This window comes from Cloeon dipterum, chromosome 2, assembly GCF_949628265.1.
Source record: "Cloeon dipterum chromosome 2, ieCloDipt1.1, whole genome shotgun sequence".
NCBI classification, from domain to species: Eukaryota; Metazoa; Arthropoda; class Insecta; order Ephemeroptera; family Baetidae; genus Cloeon; species Cloeon dipterum.
Window position 1 is genome coordinate 255111 of NC_088787.1, and position 22344 is coordinate 277454.

General features: G+C 45.3%; 1 protein-coding gene across 3 annotated transcripts; it reads right to left on the reverse strand.

Annotated features, from left to right (window-relative positions):
- Positions 1-6541: 6541 nt before the first annotated feature.
- Positions 6542-22343, reverse strand: Myo81F (Myosin 81F). Of its 3 annotated transcripts, none has more exons than XM_065481347.1 (25): positions 22210-22343; positions 19214-19320; positions 18237-18299; positions 17066-17345; positions 16815-17005; positions 16366-16743; positions 16063-16305; positions 15879-16004; positions 15137-15537; positions 14339-14736; positions 14017-14287; positions 13912-13926; positions 13032-13644; positions 12626-12967; positions 12199-12423; positions 12006-12143; positions 11460-11689; positions 11207-11399; positions 10834-11143; positions 10056-10336; positions 9654-9996; positions 8410-8723; positions 8143-8350; positions 7529-8079; positions 6542-7196 (listed from the first exon to the last, which is right to left on the reverse strand). In XM_065481347.1, the coding sequence occupies exons 1-25, from the start codon at positions 22253-22255 to the stop codon at positions 6789-6791; spliced, it is 6675 nt and encodes a 2224-aa protein (XP_065337419.1). In that variant the 5' UTR covers positions 22256-22343; the 3' UTR covers positions 6542-6788. The 3 variants fall into 3 exon arrangements, with proteins under 3 accessions (XP_065337419.1, XP_065337421.1, XP_065337420.1); XM_065481349.1 differs by lacking the exon at positions 22210-22343 and adding an exon at positions 21692-21849; XM_065481348.1 differs by lacking the exon at positions 13912-13926.
- Between the last annotated feature and the right edge of the window lies 1 nt (position 22344).

Here is a 22344-nt window from a genome sequence, read left to right on the forward strand (position 1 = left end):
AACCAATTTGCGTGCTCCAAATTAAAAATATTAAAAATTGGAATTTTGAAATAGGCCGAACTCGAAAATTTAAAATTCTTATTGCAATTACTGTTTTAAATTCATGCTTGCAAACTCCTTTAATTATTTCTAAATATTAATTTCTAACTTTTCATCAAATTTGAACCAATTTCCGTGCTCCAAATTAAAAATATTAAAAATTAGAATTTTGAAATCGGCTGAACTCGAAAATTTAAAATTCTTATAGCAATTACTGTATTAAATTCATGCTTGCAAACTCCTTTAATTATTTCTAAATATTAATTTCTAACTTTCCATCAAATTTGAACCAATTTGCGTGCTCCAAATTAAAAATATTAAAAATTAGAATTTTGAAATCAGCTGAACTCGAAAATTTAAAATTCTTTTAGCAATTACTGTATTAAATTCATGCTTGCAAACTCCTTTAATTATTTCTAAATATTAATTTCTAACTTTTCATCAAATTTGAACCAATTTCCGTGCTCCAAATTAAAAATATTAAAAATAAGAATTTTGAAATCGGCTGAACTCGAAAATTTAAAATTCTTATAGCAATTACTGTATTAAATTCATGCTTGCAAACTCCTTTAATTATTTCTAAATATTAATTTCTAACTTTCCATCAAATTTGAACCAATTTGCGTGCTCCAAATTAAAAATATTAAAAATTAGAATTTTGAAATCGGCTGAACTCGAAAATTTAAAATTCTTATTGCAATTACTGTATTAAATTCATGCTTGCTAACTCCTTTAATTATTTCTAAATATTAATTTCTAACTTTTCAGCAAATTTGAATCAATTTGCATGCTCCAAAATAAAAATATTAAAAATTAGAATTTTGAAATCGGCCGAACTCGAAAATTTAAAATTCTTATTGCAATTACTGTATTAAATTCATGCTTGCAAACTCCTTTAATTATTTCTAAATATTAATTTCTAACTTTTCAGCAAATATGAACCAATTTGCATGCTCCAAATTAAAAATATTAAAAATTAGAATTTTGAAATCGGCGGAACTCGAAAATTAAAAATTCTTATTGCAAATACTGTATTAAATTCATGCTTGCAAACTCCTTTAATTATTTCTAAATATTAATTTCTAACTTTTCATCAAATTTGAACCAATTTGCGTGCTCCAAATTAAAAATATTAAAAATTAGAATTTTGAAATCGGCCGAACTCGAAAATTTAAAATTCTTAGGGCAATTACTGTATTAAATTCATGCTTGCAAACTCCTTTAATTATTTCTAAATATTAATTTCTAACTTTTCAGCAAATATGAACCAATTTGCATGCTCCAAATTAAAAATATTAAAAATTAGAATTTTGAAATCGGCCGAACTCGAAAATTTAAAATTCTTAGGGCAATTACTAGATTAGAGACATGCTTGCGAACTTTATTAAATTATTTCTTATATTAATTTCTAACTTTCCATCAAATTTGAACCAATTTGCGTGCTCCAAATTAAAAATATTAAAAATTGGAATTTTGAAATCGGCTGAACTCGAAAATTTAAAATTCTTATTGCAATTACTGTATTAAATTCATGCTTGCAAACTCCTTTAATTATTTCTAAATATTAATTTCTAACTTTCCATCAAATTTGAACCAATTTGCGTGCTCCAAAATAAAAATATTAAAAATTAGAATTTTGAAATCGGCGAAACTCGAAAATTAAAAATTCCTAGGGCAATTACTGGATTAGAGTCATGTTTGCGAACTTTATTAAATTATTTCTTATATTAAAATCTATCTTTCCATCAAATTTGAACCAATTTGCGTGCTCCAAATTAAAAATATTAAAAATTGGAATTTTGAAATCGGCCGAACTCGAAAATTTAAAATTCTTATTGCAATTACTGTTTTAAATTCATGCTTGCAAACTCTATTAAAATATTTCTTATATTAATTTCTAACTTTTCATCAAATTTGTACCAATTTGCATGCTCCAAAATAAAAATATTAAAAATTAGAATTTTGAAATCGGCGAAACTCGAAAATTAAAAATTCCTAGGGCAATTACTGGATTAGAGTCATGCTTGCGAACTTTATTAAATTATTTCTTATATTAAAATCTAACTTTCCATCAAATTTGAACCAATTTGCGTGCTCCAAATTAAAAATATTAAAAATTGGAATTTTGAAATAGGCCGAACTCGAAAATTTAAAATTCTTATTGCAATTACTGTTTTAAATTCATGCTTGCAAACTCCTTTAATTATTTCTAAATATTAATTTCTAACTTTTCAGCAAATTTGAATCAATTTGCATGCTCCAAAATAGAAATATTAAAAATTAGAATTTTGAAATCGGCCGAACTCGAAAATTTAAAATTCTTAGGGCAATTACTGGATTAGACACATGCTTACAAACTCTTTTAAATTATTCTAAATATTAATTTCTAACTTTCCAACAAATTTGAACCAATTTGCGTGCTCCAAATTAAAAATATTAAAAATTAGAATTTTGAAATCGGCTGAACTCGAAAATTTAAAATTCTTATTGCAATTACTGTATTAAATTCATGCTTGCTAACTCCTTTAATTATTTCTAAATATTAATTTCTAACTTTTCAGCAAATTTGAATCAATTTGCATGCTCCAAAATAAAAATATTAAAAATTAGAATTTTGAAATCGGCCGAACTCGAAAATTTAAAATTCTTATTGCAATTACTGTATTAAATTCATGCTTGCAAACTCCTTTAATTATTTCTAAATATTAATTTCTAACTTTCCATCGAATTTGAACCAATTTGCGTGCTCCAAATAAAAAATATTAAAAATTACAATTTTGAAATCGGCCGAACTCGAAAATTTAAAATTCTTAGGGCAATTACTAGATTAGAGACATGCTTGCGAACTTTATTAAATTATTTCTTATATTAATTTCTAACTTTCCATCAAATTTGAACCAATTTGCGTGCTCCAAATTAAAAATATTAAAAATTAGAATTTTGAAATCGGCTGAACTCGAAAATTTAAAATTCTTATTGCAATTACTGTATTAAATTCATGCTTGCAAACTCCTTTAATTATTTCTAAATATTAATTTCTAACTTTCCATCAAATTTGAACCAATTTGCGTGCTCCAAAATAAAAATATTAAAAATTAGAATTTTGAAATCGGCGAAACTCGAAAATTAAAAATTCCTAGGGCAATTACTGGATTAGAGTCATGTTTGCGAACTTTATTAAATTATTTCTTATATTAAAATCTATCTTTCCATCAAATTTGAACCAATTTGCGTGCTCCAAATTAAAAATATTAAAAATTGGAATTTTGAAATCGGCCGAACTCGAAAATTTAAAATTCTTATTGCAATTACTGTTTTAAATTCATGCTTGCAAACTCTATTAAAATATTTCTTATATTAATTTCTAACTTTTCATCAAATTTGTACCAATTTGCATGCTCCAAAATAAAAATATTAAAAATTAGAATTTTGAAATCGGCGAAACTCGAAAATTAAAAATTCCTAGGGCAATTACTGGATTAGAGTCATGCTTGCGAACTTTATTAAATTATTTCTTATATTAAAATCTAACTTTCCATCAAATTTGAACCAATTTGCGTGCTCCAAATTAAAAATATTAAAAATTGGTATTTTGAAATAGGCCGAACTCGAAAATTTAAAATTCTTATTGCAATTACTGTTTTAAATTCATGCTTGCAAACTCCTTTAATTATTTCTAAATATTAATTTCTAACTTTTCAGCAAATTTGAATCAATTTGCATGCTCCAAAATAGAAATATTAAAAATTAGAATTTTGAAATCGGCCGAACTCGAAAATTTAAAATTCTTAGGGCAATTACTGGATTAGACACATGCTTACAAACTCTTTTAAATTATTCTAAATATTAATTTCTAACTTTCCAACAAATTTGAACCAATTTGCGTGCTCCAAAATAAAAATATTCAAAATTAGAATTTTAAAATTGGCCGAACTCGAAAATTTAAAATTCTTATAGCAATTACTGTATTAAATTCATGCTTGCAAACTCCTTTAATTATTTCTAAATATTAATTTCTAACTTTCCATCGAATTTGAACCAATTTGCGTGCTCCAAATAAAAAATATTAAAAATTACAATTTTGAAATCGGCCGAACTCGAAAATTTAAAATTCTTATTGCAATTACTGTATTAAATTCATGCTTGCAAACTCCTTTAATTATTTCTAAATATTAATTTCTAACTTTTCAGCAAATATGAACCAATTTGCATGCTCCAAATTAAAAATATTAAAAATTAGAATTTTGAAATCGGCGGAACTCGAAAATTAAAAATTCTTATTGCAAATACTGTATTAAATTCATGCTTGCAAACTCCTTTAATTATTTCTAAATATTAATTTCTAACTTTTCATCAAATTTGAACCAATTTGCGTGCTCCAAATTAAAAATATTAAAAATTAGAATTTTGAAATAGGCGAAACTCGAAAATTTAAAATTCTTAGGGCAATTACTGTATTAAATTCATGCTTGCAAACTCCTTTAATTATTTCTAAATATTAATTTCTAACTTTTCAGCAAATATGAACCAATTTGCATGCTCCAAATTAAAAATATTAAAAATTAGAATTTTGAAATCGGCCGAACTCGAAAATTTAAAATTCTTAGGGCAATTACTGGATTAGAGTCATGCTTGCGAACTTTATTAAATTATTTCTTATATTAATTTCTAACTTTTCATCAAATTTGTACCAATTTGCATGCTCCAAAATAAAAATATTAAAAATTAGAATTTTGAAATCGGCTGAACTCGAAAATTTAAAATTCTTAGGGCAATTACTAGATTAGAGACATGCTTGCGAACTTTATTAAATTATTTCTTATATTAATTTCTAACTTTCCATCAAATTTGAACCAATTTGCGTGCTCCAAATTAAAAATATTAAAAATTGGAATTTTGAAATCGGCTGAACTCGAAAATTTAAAATTCTTATTGCAATTACTGTATTAAATTCATGCTTGCAAACTCCTTTAATTATTTCTAAATATTAATTTCTAACTTTCCATCAAATTTGAACCAATTTGCGTGCTCCAAAATAAAAATATTAAAAATTAGAATTTTGAAATCGGCCGAACTCGAAAATTTAAAATTCTTAGGGCAATTACTGGATTAGAGACATGCTTGCAAACTCCTTTAATTATTTTTAAATAATAATTTCTAACTTTCCAGAAAATTTGAACCAATTTGCGTGCTCCAAAATAAAAATATTTAAAATTAGAATTTTGAAATCGGCCGAACTCGAATTTTTTAAATTCTTAGGGAAATTTCTGGAATAAATGAATGTTTGCAAACTCTATTAAATTATTTTAAATATTATTTTCTAACTTTCCAGAAAATTTGAACCTATTTGCGTGCTCCAAAATAAAAATATTAAAAATTAGAATTTGGAAATCGGCCGAACTCGTAAATTTAAAATTCTTAGGGCAATTTCTGGATTAAATTAATGTTTGCAAACTCTATTAAATGATTCTAAATATTATTTTCTAATTTTCCAGCAAATTTGAACCAATTTGCCTACTTATTGCCAACAACACGCATGCACCACGTATTAGTGCTAGCGCTAGCTGGCAGCCAGCTGACAACTGACAACTGACAGGGCACTTTCCGGCAAAACTTCGAATTAAATTCAGCGAATTCGACCCAAAACTGGTCTGAAAGTACAGCGACGTGCTCTCCCGTGTCTGATTATGTGAGAAACTTTTGTCTTCGAAAATCAGTTCCGTACTCTCCGAGCTCCGAGTTTTTAGCGAGAATTTTCCATTTAAATAACGCGTGCGCGTTCTATAAAAGTAAAAAATGGTTGCGCATCAAATTAACAAAACCACGCACGAAATCGCCGAGGTCAGCTGCCATAATTATACCTAATTACATAAATAATGCATAATTACAATTACCTCCCATTATTACGATTATCACGTTCAAATTGGGGGCTACCGGGGACCGGTCTGAATTGGATCAAAATCGCTTTCTGGTTTGAACAAAAATTGCTAAAACTGAAAAAATCCCTCCTGTTCCTTAAGTATTATGTATTCCAATCAAATTTTAATATAAATTGCATTTGCCAAGCGTTTTGTTGTGCTAATTCAACTTGTAAAACGTTCAACTAGCGAGTTATTTTAATCTCGTGGCTTAAAAACTGTGATAGGTTTTTTTTGGAACCCCTACGATGCGTCAAAATTTTACGAATATTCGCAGTAGATAATTTAAGAACGAGTAATGAGACGTGGTTGGGCAGTTTTGATTTTTAAAAATTGATTTTTCACGTGCGGATTTTCGTATCAGGCTTTCTTAGCTATAAAAAAAGTTTTTTCCGTTATATTAATTTTTGTGGTGGAAGTAGCACTTTTAAAATTTGATGGCCACGCTCTCTATATTTTTCGCACGTCCATAGCAGTTAAAATCGAGTCTCTTAATTTATTAATTAGAAAAAGCAGGTTATTGATTCTACGCCCCAATATTTCAGTGTCAAAAATGAATGAGCATCGAATTAAAGTCGTTAGTGTCTGGTTTTTCATGTTTTATTTCTGTACAGAGTTGTATATTCTTGTGCTCGAGATTCATTCCATGTTTCACAGATATTTTGGCTGCGAGGAGAGCCTGTCCGATCCGGTCCGCCGAGTAATAACTAAAAACCGTAAGTCGTGTGTGCCGGCGCTGGTCAATAACAAACAAACGAACCAACAAATAAATAAAAAACAAAGGGAAAATTATGAGATATATCATAAAATGTATGTATAAGAGGAAGGTGGCTAGCAAGGGGGCTCGTCCTCCTCGGCCAGCGTCGGCACCGGCTTGAGCAGGATGCTGAGTGGCCGCTGCTGGCCGCCCGCGTTCGCGTGGCCGCCGGTGCCGGCCCGCTTGGGGCCGTTGGCCTGCCGACGCACCTCGTGCGGCGACTGCAGCACCTCCGTGTACTCGCGGATGAGGCTGGCGATCTGGAACGCCTGCGACGTGGTCAGCAACACCTTGCTGTGCTTCTTGTGCTGCTCGTTGCCCGTGATGATGATCATGAGGCAGTTGAGCGCCGGGCTGTAGCTCAGGATGGAGTCGTAGTTGTAGCTGCAGAGGCCGTGCCGCGACCGGTGCTCCAGCAGGTGCAGCCCCTTCTGGTCCACGGCCAGCCACAGCACGCGCGGCCAGTTCGACGTGAACGACTGCTGCTCGACAAACAACATATTAATTCATTTCCGAGCACACCAATCGATTCCTCAGGGTCGAATTAGTTAAAGGGGATGTTTTTCTCCGTTAAAAAGTGTAGCGCGGCGTGCGAACTTTTTTCCCCCCAAAACAAATGAATACGTTCGCAAAAAAAGTTCGCAACGCCGCGCTACTCTTTTAACGGAGATAAACATTCACTGTAACTAATTCGACCCTCAGGAATGGATGGGTGGGCTCAGAATCTTCGTCAAAGTCAGTCTTTAATAAAATTTCACCCCGGCGGCCAATTGAAATAATTTGCAAGGCTGACTCGGGTGCTGGTGGTACGTACCATGACGTCAAAGATGGTGGCGCGGTGCAGCGGCCAGCTGTGCACCACGTTGAGGAAGGCCTTCTTGGCCTCGGCGGCCGTCATGCCGCGCAGGCTCTGGTGGTGCATGGCGACGGTGTCGTTGAGCACGTTCTGCGCCATGGCCGGCGGCAGGCAGTGCGCCGCCACCTCGGCGTACTCGAGCGGCTCGTCGGGCTCGGGGCCTGCCGCCTCCGGCAGGTCGCCCAACTCCACCTGCGCCTGGATCGCGGTCAGCATCACCGCGTCCTTGTCCGAGACGGGGAAGCGGTCGGTGCGGAGGCTGTGCAGCATCTGATGGTAGAGCAGCTCCTTCTCGACAGGGTCGTTCAGGTCCATGTACTGGTCCAGCAGCAGGTGCTTCTTGAAGAGGAAAAAGTGCGTCTGGCGGCGCGGCGGCGGCGCCTGCGCGTTCGGCCCGTTGCTGGCGGTGGCCGTGCGGTAGCGCTCCCACTTGGACATGACGTCCGACAGCTTCTCGTCGGCCGCCAGACTGCGCTCGCAGCTGCCCAGCACCTCGTAGATCGCGTAGCCTGCAAAGCCAGCAAATTTACACCCTGCCTGGAGTGGAGACAAAACAGCAAAGTTCAACGCACCTTTGGCGGTGTCGGGCAGGCCGATTTTGGCCTTGACCACGTCGAGCACGGCGCCGGCGGTGGCCGACGGGTGGAACTCGACGGCGTGGTACTGCCCGTCCATGAAGTGGAAGCGCGCGTAGATGGGCCGCCGGTTGATGGTGCACATGATCTCCTCCTTGGACGGCGCGAACTGCCGCCGCCGCGTGCCCTGCGTCCGGTGAAGGCACTGCGGACGCACCAAAATGAATTAATTAATTGAAAAGAGGGGAGGGCGGGGAAGCGAACCTTGTCGGCGAACCTGGCGTACTTGCCCTCCTCGGTGATGTAGTCGGAGGCGCACTTCTTCAGGTGGGCCATCAGGTACTTGCGCAGCGCCTTGTCGTGCGGCAGCACGACCGAGCAAGCGAGCGACAGCAGCGCCCAGTGGCGCAGATTCACCCTCGAGTTGGGGTCGGGGTGGTCGGTCGTCTGCTTCACCAGCTGCAGGTACAGCTCGTTCAGCAGGTTCTCCTTGTGCATGCACCGCTCCACGATGCTCTGCAGCAGGTTCACGTGCTCCTCCTCCACGCGCCGCACCACGTCGCCGTGGTTCCCCAGCCCTGCCAAAGTTATTCATTTATTTTCTCAGGTTTCACATTTCGTCCTAGTGCCAGTGAAATTGCGCATAGCTCAACCAGCATGCCAATATTAATTGTTGAAATTCAGCAGTAAAAACCCGGAAACCCGCTATTTTTTGATAACGTGCGAACGTTGGGATAATTGAGGCTAAATTAAAACTGCGCATGCGTCAAGAGTCGTGTTTTGTAGTAAAGCAGCGCGAGCATCACTGTAAAGAGAGGAGTGCAAGTTAAGGAGTAGTAGAGTATCAGCTCTGATGCCATTGTCGCCTGCTAATATCTACTCTCCTTTCCTTACACTCTAGTAATGCTCGCTAGAAAGCCGGCATCTGATTGGTCGCCGCACTGCTTTGCTATAAAAAACGACACTTGTCTTGACGCATGCGCACTTTTAATTAAGCCTCAATTTTCCCCAACTTTCGCATGGTATCATAAAAATAGCAGGTTCTTACAAACGCAACGGGTCTTATGACCCTTAGTGTTCCAATAAGCAGCCAAAAGATTTCGCCACCGTATTCTTTAGTAATAAATTTAAATTTAAGGCACTTCCGCTGCGATTTCAGACTCAATACAGCCATTGAGGGTTCTTTACTTAATTTTCTTTCCTTTGACGTGCTGAAAACCAAAATTGGTTCAGCCAACCGTCGTAGAAACGTTTGAAAAGTTTTTGTATTTCAAAAAAATAGTTTTTCACGTTTCTACAGCGAATGGCTGGACTGATTTAGGTTTTCAGCACTTTAAAAGAAAGCAAATTAAGTGAAGAATGCACAGTGGCAGGATTGAGTCTGAAATCGCAGCGGAAAAGCCTTTAAAAAATAAAGTAATTGGTGGCTCCATCTGTTGGCAGCTTCAAATACTAACGGCTTATACAACTGGCGTATTAAATAATAATAAAAAAAATTGGGGACTGACCTGCGTAGGTGAGCATGGTGGAGAAGACCTGCTTGGCGACCTGCTCCTCCTGCTCGTTGAGCTTGCTGAGGCTGTGCTGGAGGGGGGCGCTGCTGAAGGCCCAGAAGGCGTAGGGGAAGCCGCGGTAGGTCTCGCCAGGGTCGTTGGCGCCGCCACCGCCGCCGCCGTACTCGTGGCGCAGCTTCTCCAGCCGCTGCTTGCTCAGCCGACGCAGCGTGTTGCGAATGAAGCCGCCGCCCGCGTCCTGCGGCTTCTTCAGCACGCCCGAGTCGACCAGCGACTTGCGGCAGTTGACCAAATTATGGAACAGCCGCACGCGGTCCTCGTTCGTCACCGGCTTCAGCTTTTTATCAGACCATTTCATTATTGTGTGCAATTGTCAGCTGGCGTGGGAAAACGAACCTTCCTCGCGGGCGCCTCGGACTCTGTGATCCAGCCGGCGAGCACCGGGCAGTAGCTGGCCACCAGCGAGCCGATCTCGGTTTTGTGCGGCGTCTCGAACACGAAGCACTTGTTGTGGCTCTCTGGCATCAGCTTCATCAGGTTGATCGTCACGAAACTGTCGCTAGGGTCCAGGAAGATGGACTCGATGTCCGCGTACCGATACTCGTTCAGCACGAATTTGTCGTCCGGCTTGATCATCAGCAGGCCGTCGCAGTTGACGCCCAGGATCAGGTTGTTGCCTTCAACAAACAGACAAGAATTAAAATCCAACCCGCTAATTGTCGCATTTTTTGACACTGAAAGAAGAGTGAAAAGGGGAGTTTTTAGAATTCGAGGGTGTCAATTAAAAGTTATGGACCGTCAAAAGAACACAATTTTAGCGCGATTTAAAATAGGAATCGTTTTGAAGCCATGATTTTATATTAAATCTTTGTTTTCGTAATTTTCTACTATCCTCAAACGTATTCAAAGGCCCAAAAAACTAGCAAATTGTTCATCACACTAAGAAATTGCTTTAAAATTTCTAAGCTGATTGCAAGACAGTGTATCTATAAGCTTGTGTTATTCAGGAGATGCTCCAAAAAATTATATTTGCAAATATTTTCAATTAGACAAAAAAAAACTTTCAATTTCACGAGGAAATTCCATCAGGCGAGCAGCGTTTCTGAAATTCGCGGAGTCTGCGATGCGAGCGAGGAAAATAAATTTATAAAATGTTTGTGCAGGTTTGAGTTACCGTAAGACCAGTATCCGCGGTAGGTGACGGGGAACATGGTGGTGCCGTAGAGCGGGTACTGCATGACGCACGACAGGTAGAGCACCTTGGCGGCGAGCTCGGTGCGTCCGGTGCCGTACTGCTGGTGCGCCTGCGCGATGATCGGCACCCACTGTTCGTCGGGCCGCGTGCGGCTGATGCGCAGCGGCAGGAACGCGTCCACGTCCTGGTAGTAGTCGAGCTTGTTCGGCTTCGGGTTGCCCAGCGCAACCTGCGCCTGCAGCCCGCACAGCTGCAGCGCCACCTTCTGGCTCACCGGGAAGTCGTCGCACTGCCCAAACAAATTGTTCCGTTTTTTTTTTTTTTTTTTGTCAACGCCAAACCAAATTGATACCTTTACTACGCTATAGACAGCTTGAGCATAGAGAAGGCTGATCTCGACGGGGTCCTGCGACAACTCGCGTCCGGCCTTGAAGAGTCTTTTCTTGAAGACGAACCGATTTTCGCCGTTGCCGAGCGTGGGCGCGTTGCGCCTCGACACCGTCTTGTTGTTGTTGTCGGCGGCCTGGTGCGGCTTGTGCTGCTTCCTGCCGGCGCAACAAACGGTTATCGCGACGGAAAAGGGGGAAATGGTTTTTGGTACTGACAGCTCCCAGGCGGCTATCACATCGTAAAGGTAGTCGTGCGCGCGCACGTGCTCCTCGCCGTCGGGCCGGCTCTGGTAGATGGCCCAGCCGTCGAGGCTGCGCAGGCCCAGCTTCTCGGCCAGCTTGAGGCCGGCGTCCCACGCCGTGTCCGTCGGGTGCACGTCGATCGCCTTGGTCCGCCCGTCCAGGAAGAAGAAGCGGCACACGATCGTGCCCAGCCGCTTCATCGCCTGTTCCAACCACACCGACACTTATTATTAACAGTTCACGCAGTTTGCAACAATACCTGGCAATGAGGTTCACTTTATTATTGGTTACTTGCGAACACACGATATTTTTGTTTTATATTTTAAAAAAAAAATAAAGAAAATTCGGGTTTCATCAAAACAATTCATGTTTTATTGAATTTAAGACCAGAGTTAATGACTCAATAAATTAATATTGATTTGAAAGCTCTCAACTATTTTAGAATTTTTTAAATTAAGAAACAGAGGCGAAAAATATCGAATTCTCGCACGAGCAAAAGCTGAAATAAACAAATTGTACCGCGATCTCGACGGTGGAGGGTGGGCACTGTCGCGGCGAGACTTTGCTGTTTTTGCAGTTGTCGAGGCACCACTCGACGTACTGGCGCAGCTTGCCGTCCAGCTGGCGCTTGTTCTTGCGCAGGAAGCACACAAAGTACTGCAATCGACGTAATTATTATGGGCTTGGAAAAGGTGGCACGCAAAGGACGCACCCTGAAGAGCAGCTTGGAGGGCTGGAAGGCAACGATGGCGAGGCAGAGCAGCAGCCACACGCGCTCGGTGGCCTCGGCGCTCGGGTTGTTGGTCGCCTGCCGCATGCACTGCACGAAAATCTCGTCGCGCAGCTCCTCGCGCTCCAGCCCGTGCGCCACGATCGTCTGGATCGCCTGCGCCTCCGCCTCGGCCTTCAGCTCGCCGCGCAAATATCGGCACAGCTCCTGCGCAAATTTTTTTATTTCGATTCGTTACAAAACACGACACGAGCAGCTAAAAGAGAAAAATGAACGCCTGCAAATAACGCAGTTTTTTCTCCTTGCAACAATAGCCTTTTGAGTTTAGACAGCAACAAAAATAAACAAATAAGTGCGTTTCATTAGAGAATTTCGGTTTCAGTAATAAAAAGGTGTGAAAAGGACTGACCCTGAAGATGGCGCAGGCGATGCTGACGTTGTCAGGGTCGTACATGTGGACGTGCGAGGTGGGGATGGAGTTGCCCTTGTAGAAGGTGACCATCTCGTACTTGGGCATGATTTCGGAGGCGCGCTTGTTCCTCGTGAGGGTGGCCATGATGGTGCCCTCGGGCGAGCGCTCGTGGCTGTTGAAGTAGTTGTGCGCGAACTCGACCATGTCGTGGTGCACGTCCGGCTGCTCCAGCACGTTCTCCTCGCTCTGCTGCATCTCCTGCAGCTTGCGCTCGACGCGGAAGCGCCGACGCGCGTCCCGCTCGCCCTCCTCCGCGCCGCCGCGCCAGCTCCCGCCGCCCTGCACACACAAAAAAGGTCAAATCCGTGCAAAAATTAAAAAAAGGGTAAGCGAAGAGACTCACGGTGCTGGAGGCCCTCGAGTTGGGTCTGCTGTGCCGCGGCGAGGGCTGCAGGGGGCTGGCGGTGCGCTGCTGCAACTTTTCGAGCGCCGCCGCCGGGCTCTTGGGCCGCAGCGGCTTCAAGGGCGGGCCCGGGATGGGCCCGGGGGGCGGGGCCGGCGGCTCGGCGTCGCGGGGAAGCACGGCCTCGTAGATGGGCTCGTCGGGGTCGTCGAGCAGCAGGGGCGGCGGCGGCGGCAGCGGCTCGGGCGTCGGGTGGTCCGTAGGCGCGCAGGCCGGGGGCGGCGGGGGCGGCTCCGTCGGCTCGGGCAGCGACGGGTGCCAGTGGCGCGGCAGGTCCGGCGGCATGGGCAGCGCCCCTGTGGGCAGCGGCGGCGCCGGGGCGGCGCCGCGCAGCGCCTCCTGCAGCACCGTCTCCAGCTCGAGGTCGAGGTCGTCGCAGAGGCCGCTCATCTGCGCGCCGATCTCGTCGATCACCGAGTTCTTCACCTGCACGTCCGACAGGAAGGCGAACAGGTTGTCCAGGTCGACGCTGTCCGTCTGCCCGCCCGCCTCCAGCTTCCCGCTCAACTGCTCGGTCAGCTGCGACAGCTGCGCGATCTCCTCCTGCGCCAACCTGCCGATCCAATTGGAAAAAGTCAAACCCGATAAATTCAACACAGCTCAATTGGTGTTGAATTTACTGAGTTTGTGTGGCTTTGGCAAACACATTTTAAAATTATCTTAGGCCACAAATTTCCGCCAATTTCAGATGTTTTAAATTATATTTTATTCAATTATTTCAAAAATAACTGTAATAAAGCAGTGGCCAACGAATAACTATTTTATATTTCCAAAGAGAGACTTGAATTTGGGAAAAACGCGTCCAACGAGTGTATCTTACCCTTTGTCCTTGCGACTGCATTGCAGAAAAGCGAAAATATTTTTAGTTGAGCACTTGTATTTGCTGCATAATTCAAGATAAAAAGGGAGACAAAAAATAAAGTACCGTTCTGATTCCTCGAGCGACTCCTGCAGTTGTCTGGCCTCGTCGGCCTCGAGTGCGCGGCGCTCCTCCTCGAGCCGCTCGCGCTTGAGCATCTCCTGCTCGACGCGTCGCATTTCCCTGAGGGCGCTGGCCACCTCCCTGGCGAAGACGCCGCGGAGGTGCGACTGGATGACGACGGCGGCGCGGCGCTGTCTGAGGAAGAGGATGCGCTGCTTCCAGCCGCGGTAGCCGTGCTGGATGGTCAGCGCCGCCTGCCGCACCCTCGCGTACTCTGCCCGAAACAAGTTAGACAAACAACTATATAAAATGCTTTTTGACTCACCCTTGGCGGCCTTGTAGCGCTTCCACGAGCGCTGGATGACCAGCGCCTGGTGCTGCACCACCTGCGAGCGGCGCTCCTCGAGCGGCTCGTGCACGCAGCGCCGCAGGAAGAGCTTCGTCTTGCCGACCTGCCACTCGCTGCTCGGCACGTCCAGCGGGCCGATGATCAGACTGACGGCCTCGAGGGGGTTCAGCTGCAGCCAGAGGGGGTTGCGGCGCGGCGTGAGGAGGCACGCGTAGCGCTGCACGAAGTCGTTGAGCGGCACGTGCACCGGGAAGCCCTCCTTGCGGATCTTGATGATCTCCAGCATGCCCAGGTACTTGAGCTGGTCCAGCACCAGCCGGTCGTCGTACCGGCCCTCCGCCTTCTCCATGTTCGGCTTGATGCACCGCACGTACCTGCCGAAGCCGGACACCACCACAAAAATCAAACCTCGCTTTTCCGTTCAGCTTGCGAAAAATAGTCTCTAAAAATTGGGAAATAGCCGAAATATGCTCCGCTTGCCGTTCAAGTGACTGAGAAAATTTAATCATTTAAAATTCAGTTGATGGGAAAATTCTTCACAAAATTCGCAAAACATTTAATAGAGATCTCAACGAAAGAGAGCCCAAAAATTGCATATTTAATTCATAAGGAACAGGGAAAAATAATAAATTTAATTCTTTTATTCTTCGTCCTAATTTGATTGCTGGATTTAATTGACCGCACTAATTTATTTATTGTTGGCACTTAAAAGTCCAATTAAAACTAATCGATTAAAAATAAAAAAAAAACTGGATTGTAAGAAAAGGTGGTAACCAGGGATTGGTGGCCTGGAGGACGTCGACGAGCGACTGCAGCTGGTGGCGGAAGGCGTCGCTGACGGTGGGCTTGCCCTTTCCGGTGCCAGGGCGCGCGAGGGTGGCGGCGGCCGAGCCGAAGCTGGCCCTGCTGACCCTGGCGCCGCCGCCGAGCAGGTCCTGGAAGTTGGTCAGCTCGACGGTGAAGGCGTTGGAGGCGCGGCTCATCAGGTCGAACAGCACGTCCTGCTGCACGTCGCGGTTCTTGTCCACGAAGCCGTGCACGCTGTAGGTCACGGCGCCCGCGTAGTGCAGCACCCCGAACTCGGTCTCCCACTTGCGCCGGTCGTCGCCCTTCACAAAGTGCGGGTGCGCTTCGAACTCGCTGTGCAAATTCGTCAGGTACGCCACGTCAGAGCCCTGCCGAAAATATTAATTTTTATCGTTAATTTTTAGCAAATTAATTTGTTCCTCTTTAAATTCTGTTCAATCAGGAAATAATAAAAATGACAATAGTATTTATATTAGAATGTCTCAGTTATTTCCTGCGGTTCAATGCCACAATCAAGAAGATTGGAGCTTCAAATCAACACATGTTATTTCTGATTGCGGTTCTTATTTTGTCAAATTTTTATTTCTATTAGTTGGAATCAGATGTCTGGAAATAGCCGTTTTGAGTGTTGTTTATTGGAACCCAAAATGAGTTAAAATACAAATAAAATTGAAAATCAAATGCATTTGTGCGGTGGTTCGTGGGTCACCTTGGGCATGTGGCACTGTTCGGTGAGCAGCTTGAGGATGCAGCGCGGCGGCTTCTCGATCAGCTCGAGGCAGCTCGTGTTGTCCGTGAACTGGATGTGCGCGAAGTTGATCTCCTCCTGCCGGTACTTTGAGACGAACAAAAGGTTCAAGAGGGCGGAAAAAAAGGGGGAAGAGGGGACTCACGATCTCCTGCTCCAGCGCGAAGACGTAGTGGTTGAAAAACTTGTGCAGCTTCTCGTTGGTGTAGTTGATGCACAGCTGCTCAAACGAGTTGCACACAAAGTTCTCGAAGCCGAAGATGTCGAGCACGCCGAGGAAGCGCGTCGAGTCCTGTCCAGGGTTGGTGCACGTGTTGATGTGGTTCACCAGCCACGCGAACGTCCGCGAGTACAGCGCCTTGGCCATCGCGTGCCTGTTCTCGCGCGCCTAGACACCATCACGACAAATTAAAAAAAAATTATTTCGAAGAAGTGAAGAAGGGCAGACCTCGTGGAGCTTGAGCGGGATCTCGGTGATGTTGCCGCGGACGTTGATCTGGCGGAGGAGCAGCACGGCCTTGAGTTGCTCCGGCTGGAGGCCGAGCAGGGCGGCCACCGTGTCGAGGGTGGGCGCGTCGGCGGCGGCCAGCGCGCACCGCTCGCCGTCCACGTCCTCGAACTCGAGGTTGCCGAGCCAAAGGAGGGCGGCCAGCACGGCGAACAGGCCGTCGCTCATCTCGCTCGCGATCTGCAGCACGTTGAAGGCGAGCCGCAGCGCGTCGAAGCGCCGCACCTCCTCCGCGCCCTCCAGCCGTCCGGCCTCGTTCAGGTAGGCGAACGAGCTGGACGCCGACACGCGCAGCTGCTGCCCCAGCTCCTTGCTCGCCTGCCACCACAATTCTCCAATTAATAAAAATGCAAACAGGCGGTGAATTGAATAATCGTCGAAGGCCGAACCTTGGCGGCGGCGACCAGCTGGTAGAAGACGTGGTAGTTGCGTTCGTCGCGGCCCTGCGAGGTGATGCGGCTCTGCTCGAGCAGGTAGTCCTGGATGATGCAGCCCTTGATCATCCACCGGCTGTCGAAGCACACCTGCATGAACTTGCCGAAGCGGCTCGAGTTGTCGTTGCGCACCGTCTTCGCGTTGCCTGTCGCAAAAATTAAAATTAAAATGAGAAAAAAATTAAAATTAAAATCGAAAAAAGCACCAAAGGCCTCGAGGACGGTGTTGGCCTCGAGGATCTGCTGCTCGACCCAGGTGCTGACGTTGCTGGTGACCGAGCAGAGGAACTGCAGGATGAACTTGGTGGTCTCGGTCTTGCCGGCGCCCGACTCGCCCGAGATGACGCAGCTCTGGTTGGCGGCGACCTCGTCGTCGGGGTCGTCCACGCCGGCCGCCTGCAGCGAGTGGTACGCCGCCTGCGCCAGCGCGAACACGTGCGGCTCCAGGCTGCCCAGCTTCGAGCCATGGTACCTGAACACGTTCTCCTGCGCCAAAAACAATTCATTTTTTTTTCATTAATTCAAATTCTCCTGCGACGAGTCAAACTGTCCCTGACAACGCATTCTCGAAATTCTTTTTTGGGATATTTGTAACTTGTGATATCTCCCAGGATGCTTCATTATCATTTTGATAAGCAACGAGGAAAACCAGGCGATCAAGCAAAAAAATAAATCTCTGTAAGCCACATTTGTTAAGCTTTTTCCTTAAATTAAATTTAAAAAAAAGAAACTGGTCTGCGTGTTAAAGGATTTGCGTTTTGCGGTGAATTTGCTGTGAATTATTTCCGGCTGGTGTGCGAGGCAAGGGGGCTCGGGCAGGCCGGGGGATTCCATTTTTTTGTGAAAAAATGCGCGAGAGAATGGGAGCAATTTGCGGCGATCAAAAATGAATGGAAGGATGAGCAAGGAAGGGAAGAGAAGGGGCGGCCGAGCAGCTGCCGGCGTGCGTTCGTTCGGTTCGGGGGTTGCAGGCGCCGATCGATATTCTCGGGCCGGAGCTGCCTGCCGTGCGCCACGCCCAGACCCCAAACGAACCAAAACCCTCGAACCAGCACGCAATTAACACGTTTCGCCCACGACAAAACAAAAATTCCATTCGTTTATTCATTTTTGAGAAAATTTGTGTCTCCCAGGAATAAACAATTAAAAGCATATTTTTTGGCAGACCAGCATCTCTTTGGTAATTAACTACAAAAAGCTAATTTAATAATTGGCGAAAAAAGGGGTGGAAGGAGGCGTGAAATCGATCGGAGCGATTTAACAAGTAGTTTCTTTCGACTCGAGGGGTCGATCAGAGAAGCGATAAAGTGACTTTGTCGAGCGGCAACAATGGGCCGGGGGAGGGTGGCATTGCAAGGGTTGCGAAGGGTGACTCACCGTGGAGTAGATGTCGAGCTCCTTGTAGGGGTTGACGGCGACCAGGATGGTGCCCGTGTACGTCTGCAGATCGGCAGAGTTAAGCAAAACATTTTAACACCTCTTGAGAGCGCGAGCACCCTCGTGTCTCGCCCCAACCCTTCAACCCTCCGCGTTTGCGGCTTAATTGCGTCTTTTTCAGCGGCAAAACAATCGCTCTTTTATTCGTGGCCGTGCGGCGAGAGCAAATACAAGTAAAAAAAAAGATTTGCAGCGCGACTGCATTCGCGAGTCGCAGCGCGAGAGCATCTTCCGCGGGCGGGCGGGCGGCGGACGCAAGGACGGGCGGCAATCGATCGCGTGCTCGTGTCTGCCTTTGTCGAGAGCGCGCGCGGTGCATTCTGCAAAGGCCGAAACAAACCGCCAACAACCCTCGACTCGACAAATGCTTTCACCAGCGGCCCTCCAACAGTCCAACACGGCTATTTATCTTTCTCGCGAGCTGCGCCAGTGCTAATTATTCTTTTTGAAATTCGATTCGATCGGTTCGTTCGTTCGTTCGTTCGAGAGCATTAGGCGCAATTAAAGAGCGGGCGGGCACTGTTGCTGCATTGCAATCAAGCTGATTGTTGATGCGGCTCGCGCGCAGAAACGCCCAATCGCCCGCCGCGCGCTGCAAACATGCAACTCGATTCTTTCCGGATTTGCCGACGTCTTCTTTGCCAAAACTGCCAGTTAATTTCGGCGCAATTAGCGAGCATCTGATAATTTTCGCGAGGAATTTCTTAAATAAATCTGCGACCTTGGTGTGACCCAAATGCGCGGGCGGAGCGAAAAAGAAAAGTCGAGATCGGCCGGCCAGCCGGCGGTGTCCCATTTCGGAGGGATCAAAGAGAGTCGGCGGTCGCCATGGCAACCCCCCCGAGGGGTCGTTGGCCCCTTTATTTCTTTTCTTCCCCGTACGAGAGCGACCCCGGGCCAAAGCCAGAAAAGGATACGTAGATCTGGTCGCGGTCGTAGCGCACGTGCAGATTCTGGTTGATGCCCTCCTCGTCGATGTCGGACAGCATCGTCATGTCCGGCACGCCCGACTCGGGACGCGAGCCTGCAACAAACACACGAAAACGCACCAAATTAGAGAAGAAGAGACAATCGAGGCGGGGGTGTGAACGAGCGGAATTAAGGGTGGCAACATCCGGAGGCGCTCGCTGACCTGCCCCAACGCGGTAGGACGCGGCGGGCGCACCGATTTTCGGACCAATCGATCGCCGCAGATAAATTGAAACGCGACACGAAACACCTGAAAAGAGCAACTCTCACCGACCAAAGACAATCTGATTGACTGGCGCGTCACCGGCGTCACGAATCAAGATCAAGGTGAATTTTAATAGGATTACAGCAAATCCTTTGTAAGGATATGTGGTAAATTAGATAAAATATTTTCCCCTAATTTACCACGAAAATCTCTTATTTCCAATGCCATCAGGGTGTTACAATCACTTGTAATAAAGACAATAGCTAAATTGGCAAACACTTAAATTGTGTAAAATGATTGATTTAATTTTATTTTTGTAAAAACATCTTTAAAAAATTAAGATAGGAATATCGCAAAAAATGACACAAAGGAATTTAATGGAAAGATGTTTTTACAAAAATAAATAAATCATTTTACACAATTTACGTGATTGCCATTTGAGCTATTGCCTTTATTACAAGTGATTGTAACAAGGGATTGAATTCATGCCAAAAGTTAGCTAGGTTGTACAGGACATTTTTCAATAAAGAGCCATCATCCTATTCGAATGGCGAGCACTGTTTGCCTTTTTGGGAGTCGTATTTTAACTCACAAAATCAAGTTTGGCCGGGAAGTGCAGGCAATTAGAACTCGCGACGAGAGGAGTCAAGAAATCAGGGTTGCAAAAACCCGAAATTAATAAATAAATCAAGTGCATTGGTAAAAAGCGTTTTGTTCAATTTTAACCATTTTCTTGCAGGCAATGCTTGCTAATTTTCTAATTATTAACTCATGACCTAGACTTGGAATATTTTAGGGTAAATAATTGGAGAAATTGAGGCAGCAAATGGCGATTTTGACCAATCCGACCGCAAATTTCAGACTTTCATAGAAGAATATTAATTTCTTGCATTTATTGCGCGAGAAATTGGTAAAAATGGAGTGGTAAAAACCGGGTGGTAAGCAGCTATGCAACCCTGCAAGAAATATTCCATGCAAATGCCGAAATTTATTTTTAATCTCTCCTTTTAATCATTGCACGCTGCAGAGTACAATAAATTGGCCGAACGAACAGATCCATTAACATCTTAATGTAGCCACAAAATTAATTTAACATTTAAATTCACGTAAACTTATATTCCTATATAATTTTTTGAAAACTGTGACATAATCGGCGTGTTTGTCACGCGATCATCATCTCGGTGGATTTGCTGCTTCGCCTCATTGTGCAGCGAGAGAAAACCTGTTTGCACGTTTCGCGATTCGAAGAGAACAATGGCAGGGCGCATTATGCATTTGGCTTTTGTTGGAAACACGATTGGCCGCTCGCGTTTCGAGAGCACGAACGCCGCTGACGACGAGAAGAGAAAAAAGGGGGAGTGCAACAGATCCCGTCACTTCGCTTCACGTGTTGATTTTCGCTCGCGCCGCACGTCTTTTCGCCACCTTTTTTTTTGTAAATAATATTTCGCGGTGCACAACGCGGCCGCATTGTTCCCTCCCGCCCGCCCGCCCACCCACCCACCCTGCCAGCTCGCCCGCAAAGGCAGAAAAGGAGAGAGAGAGTCTATTTTCGGCGCCACTTCCAGCGATCGAAGCCGCGCGATGCATTTCTTTTTGCCACTAACTCTCGTCGGCCGGCGACCAGATGACACGCTTCCGGTCACTCCCGCAACCCTTTCTTCTCGCTCGCCTGCCTTTCACGCTCGATTCTAACATTTACATCTCGCGTGGCGCAAGATTTGGAATTATTTCAATGTTCTAGCCTCTTGTTTTCATCTCCAAATTATTTCAACGCGATTGTGACGAAACACACGTTATTTATTTTCCTTTCTGTTCGTTCGAAGCGGCCAGGCGGAAAAAAGGGGGTGGTCGTTAACGCAAGCCTTGATGGAAATTCCTCGTAAATAAGAGCGAGCGAGAAATGTCCAGCGCCACCCCGGCGTGCAGAGTGCGCCCCGAACGCGCGCGGGGGTGAGTCAGAGTGCGTCTGGTCGGCGCCGGCGACGCCCTCGCGGCGATTTGGCGACGTCCCGCAGCGATCACAATCGAGGCAAGCGGCGCTTCCGGCCGCGGCACGCGCCGCGAATGCCAAATCGCGGCCCGCGACGACTCGCCAGGGCCGTCGGCGGGCCCTCGCGGGCCCGCTGCGCGGCCCAGCTGGGCGATCGATCCGCGAGCTGCGCGGCGCGGCGGGTTTTCCCGGTTTTTCCGGCCGTCGGGGGCGGCGGCGGGGGCGTACCTTGGGGGAGGAAGGCCATGCTCAGGTCGAGGGTTGCGTCAGGTCCATCTGCGTCGTCGGTGCACTCGCGCAAAGGGCCTCGGGGCTGCGGGAGTCGTCCCTGGCCCGGCCGAACGCCGACTGAACTGCTGCAACCCGCTCTCAGCTGCTCGCTCGCTCGCCCTCCGCCAACCCCCGCCCTCGCACCCCCAGCGCCGCACGCGTCCGCCGCCCCAACCAAATTCCTTCTGCCACTCGCAGTCTCCGCGAATGCGGCATGTTTTTCCTAATGTGCCGCATTTAAAAAAAAATGAATTTAAAAAAATTATTTTAATTTAAATCTGAGGACAAGTGCCGGCGACGTAAAAATGTAATTGCTCTTATCACAATTGCCAAGTGTTTGCGGCAGGAAACCAGTTGTTGTTTCAATTTTGCGGCGTAATCTCATTTCCTCGCGGCGAGCTTGTTAAATCGAGGCGTCTCAAGATTAAAAGACTTAAATGTATGCAAAAAAATTAAATTAGGAAATAATAGCGAACCGTGCTTGAGGTCCCTGACGCCGGTCAGGTCGACGGTCATCTTCATTTTGTGCTTGACCCCAGGGCCGAGGGTGTGCGAACGGAATGTCACGCGAGCCGGCGCATCGTCCGCGTCCTGAGGCGGCCCGCAGCCGC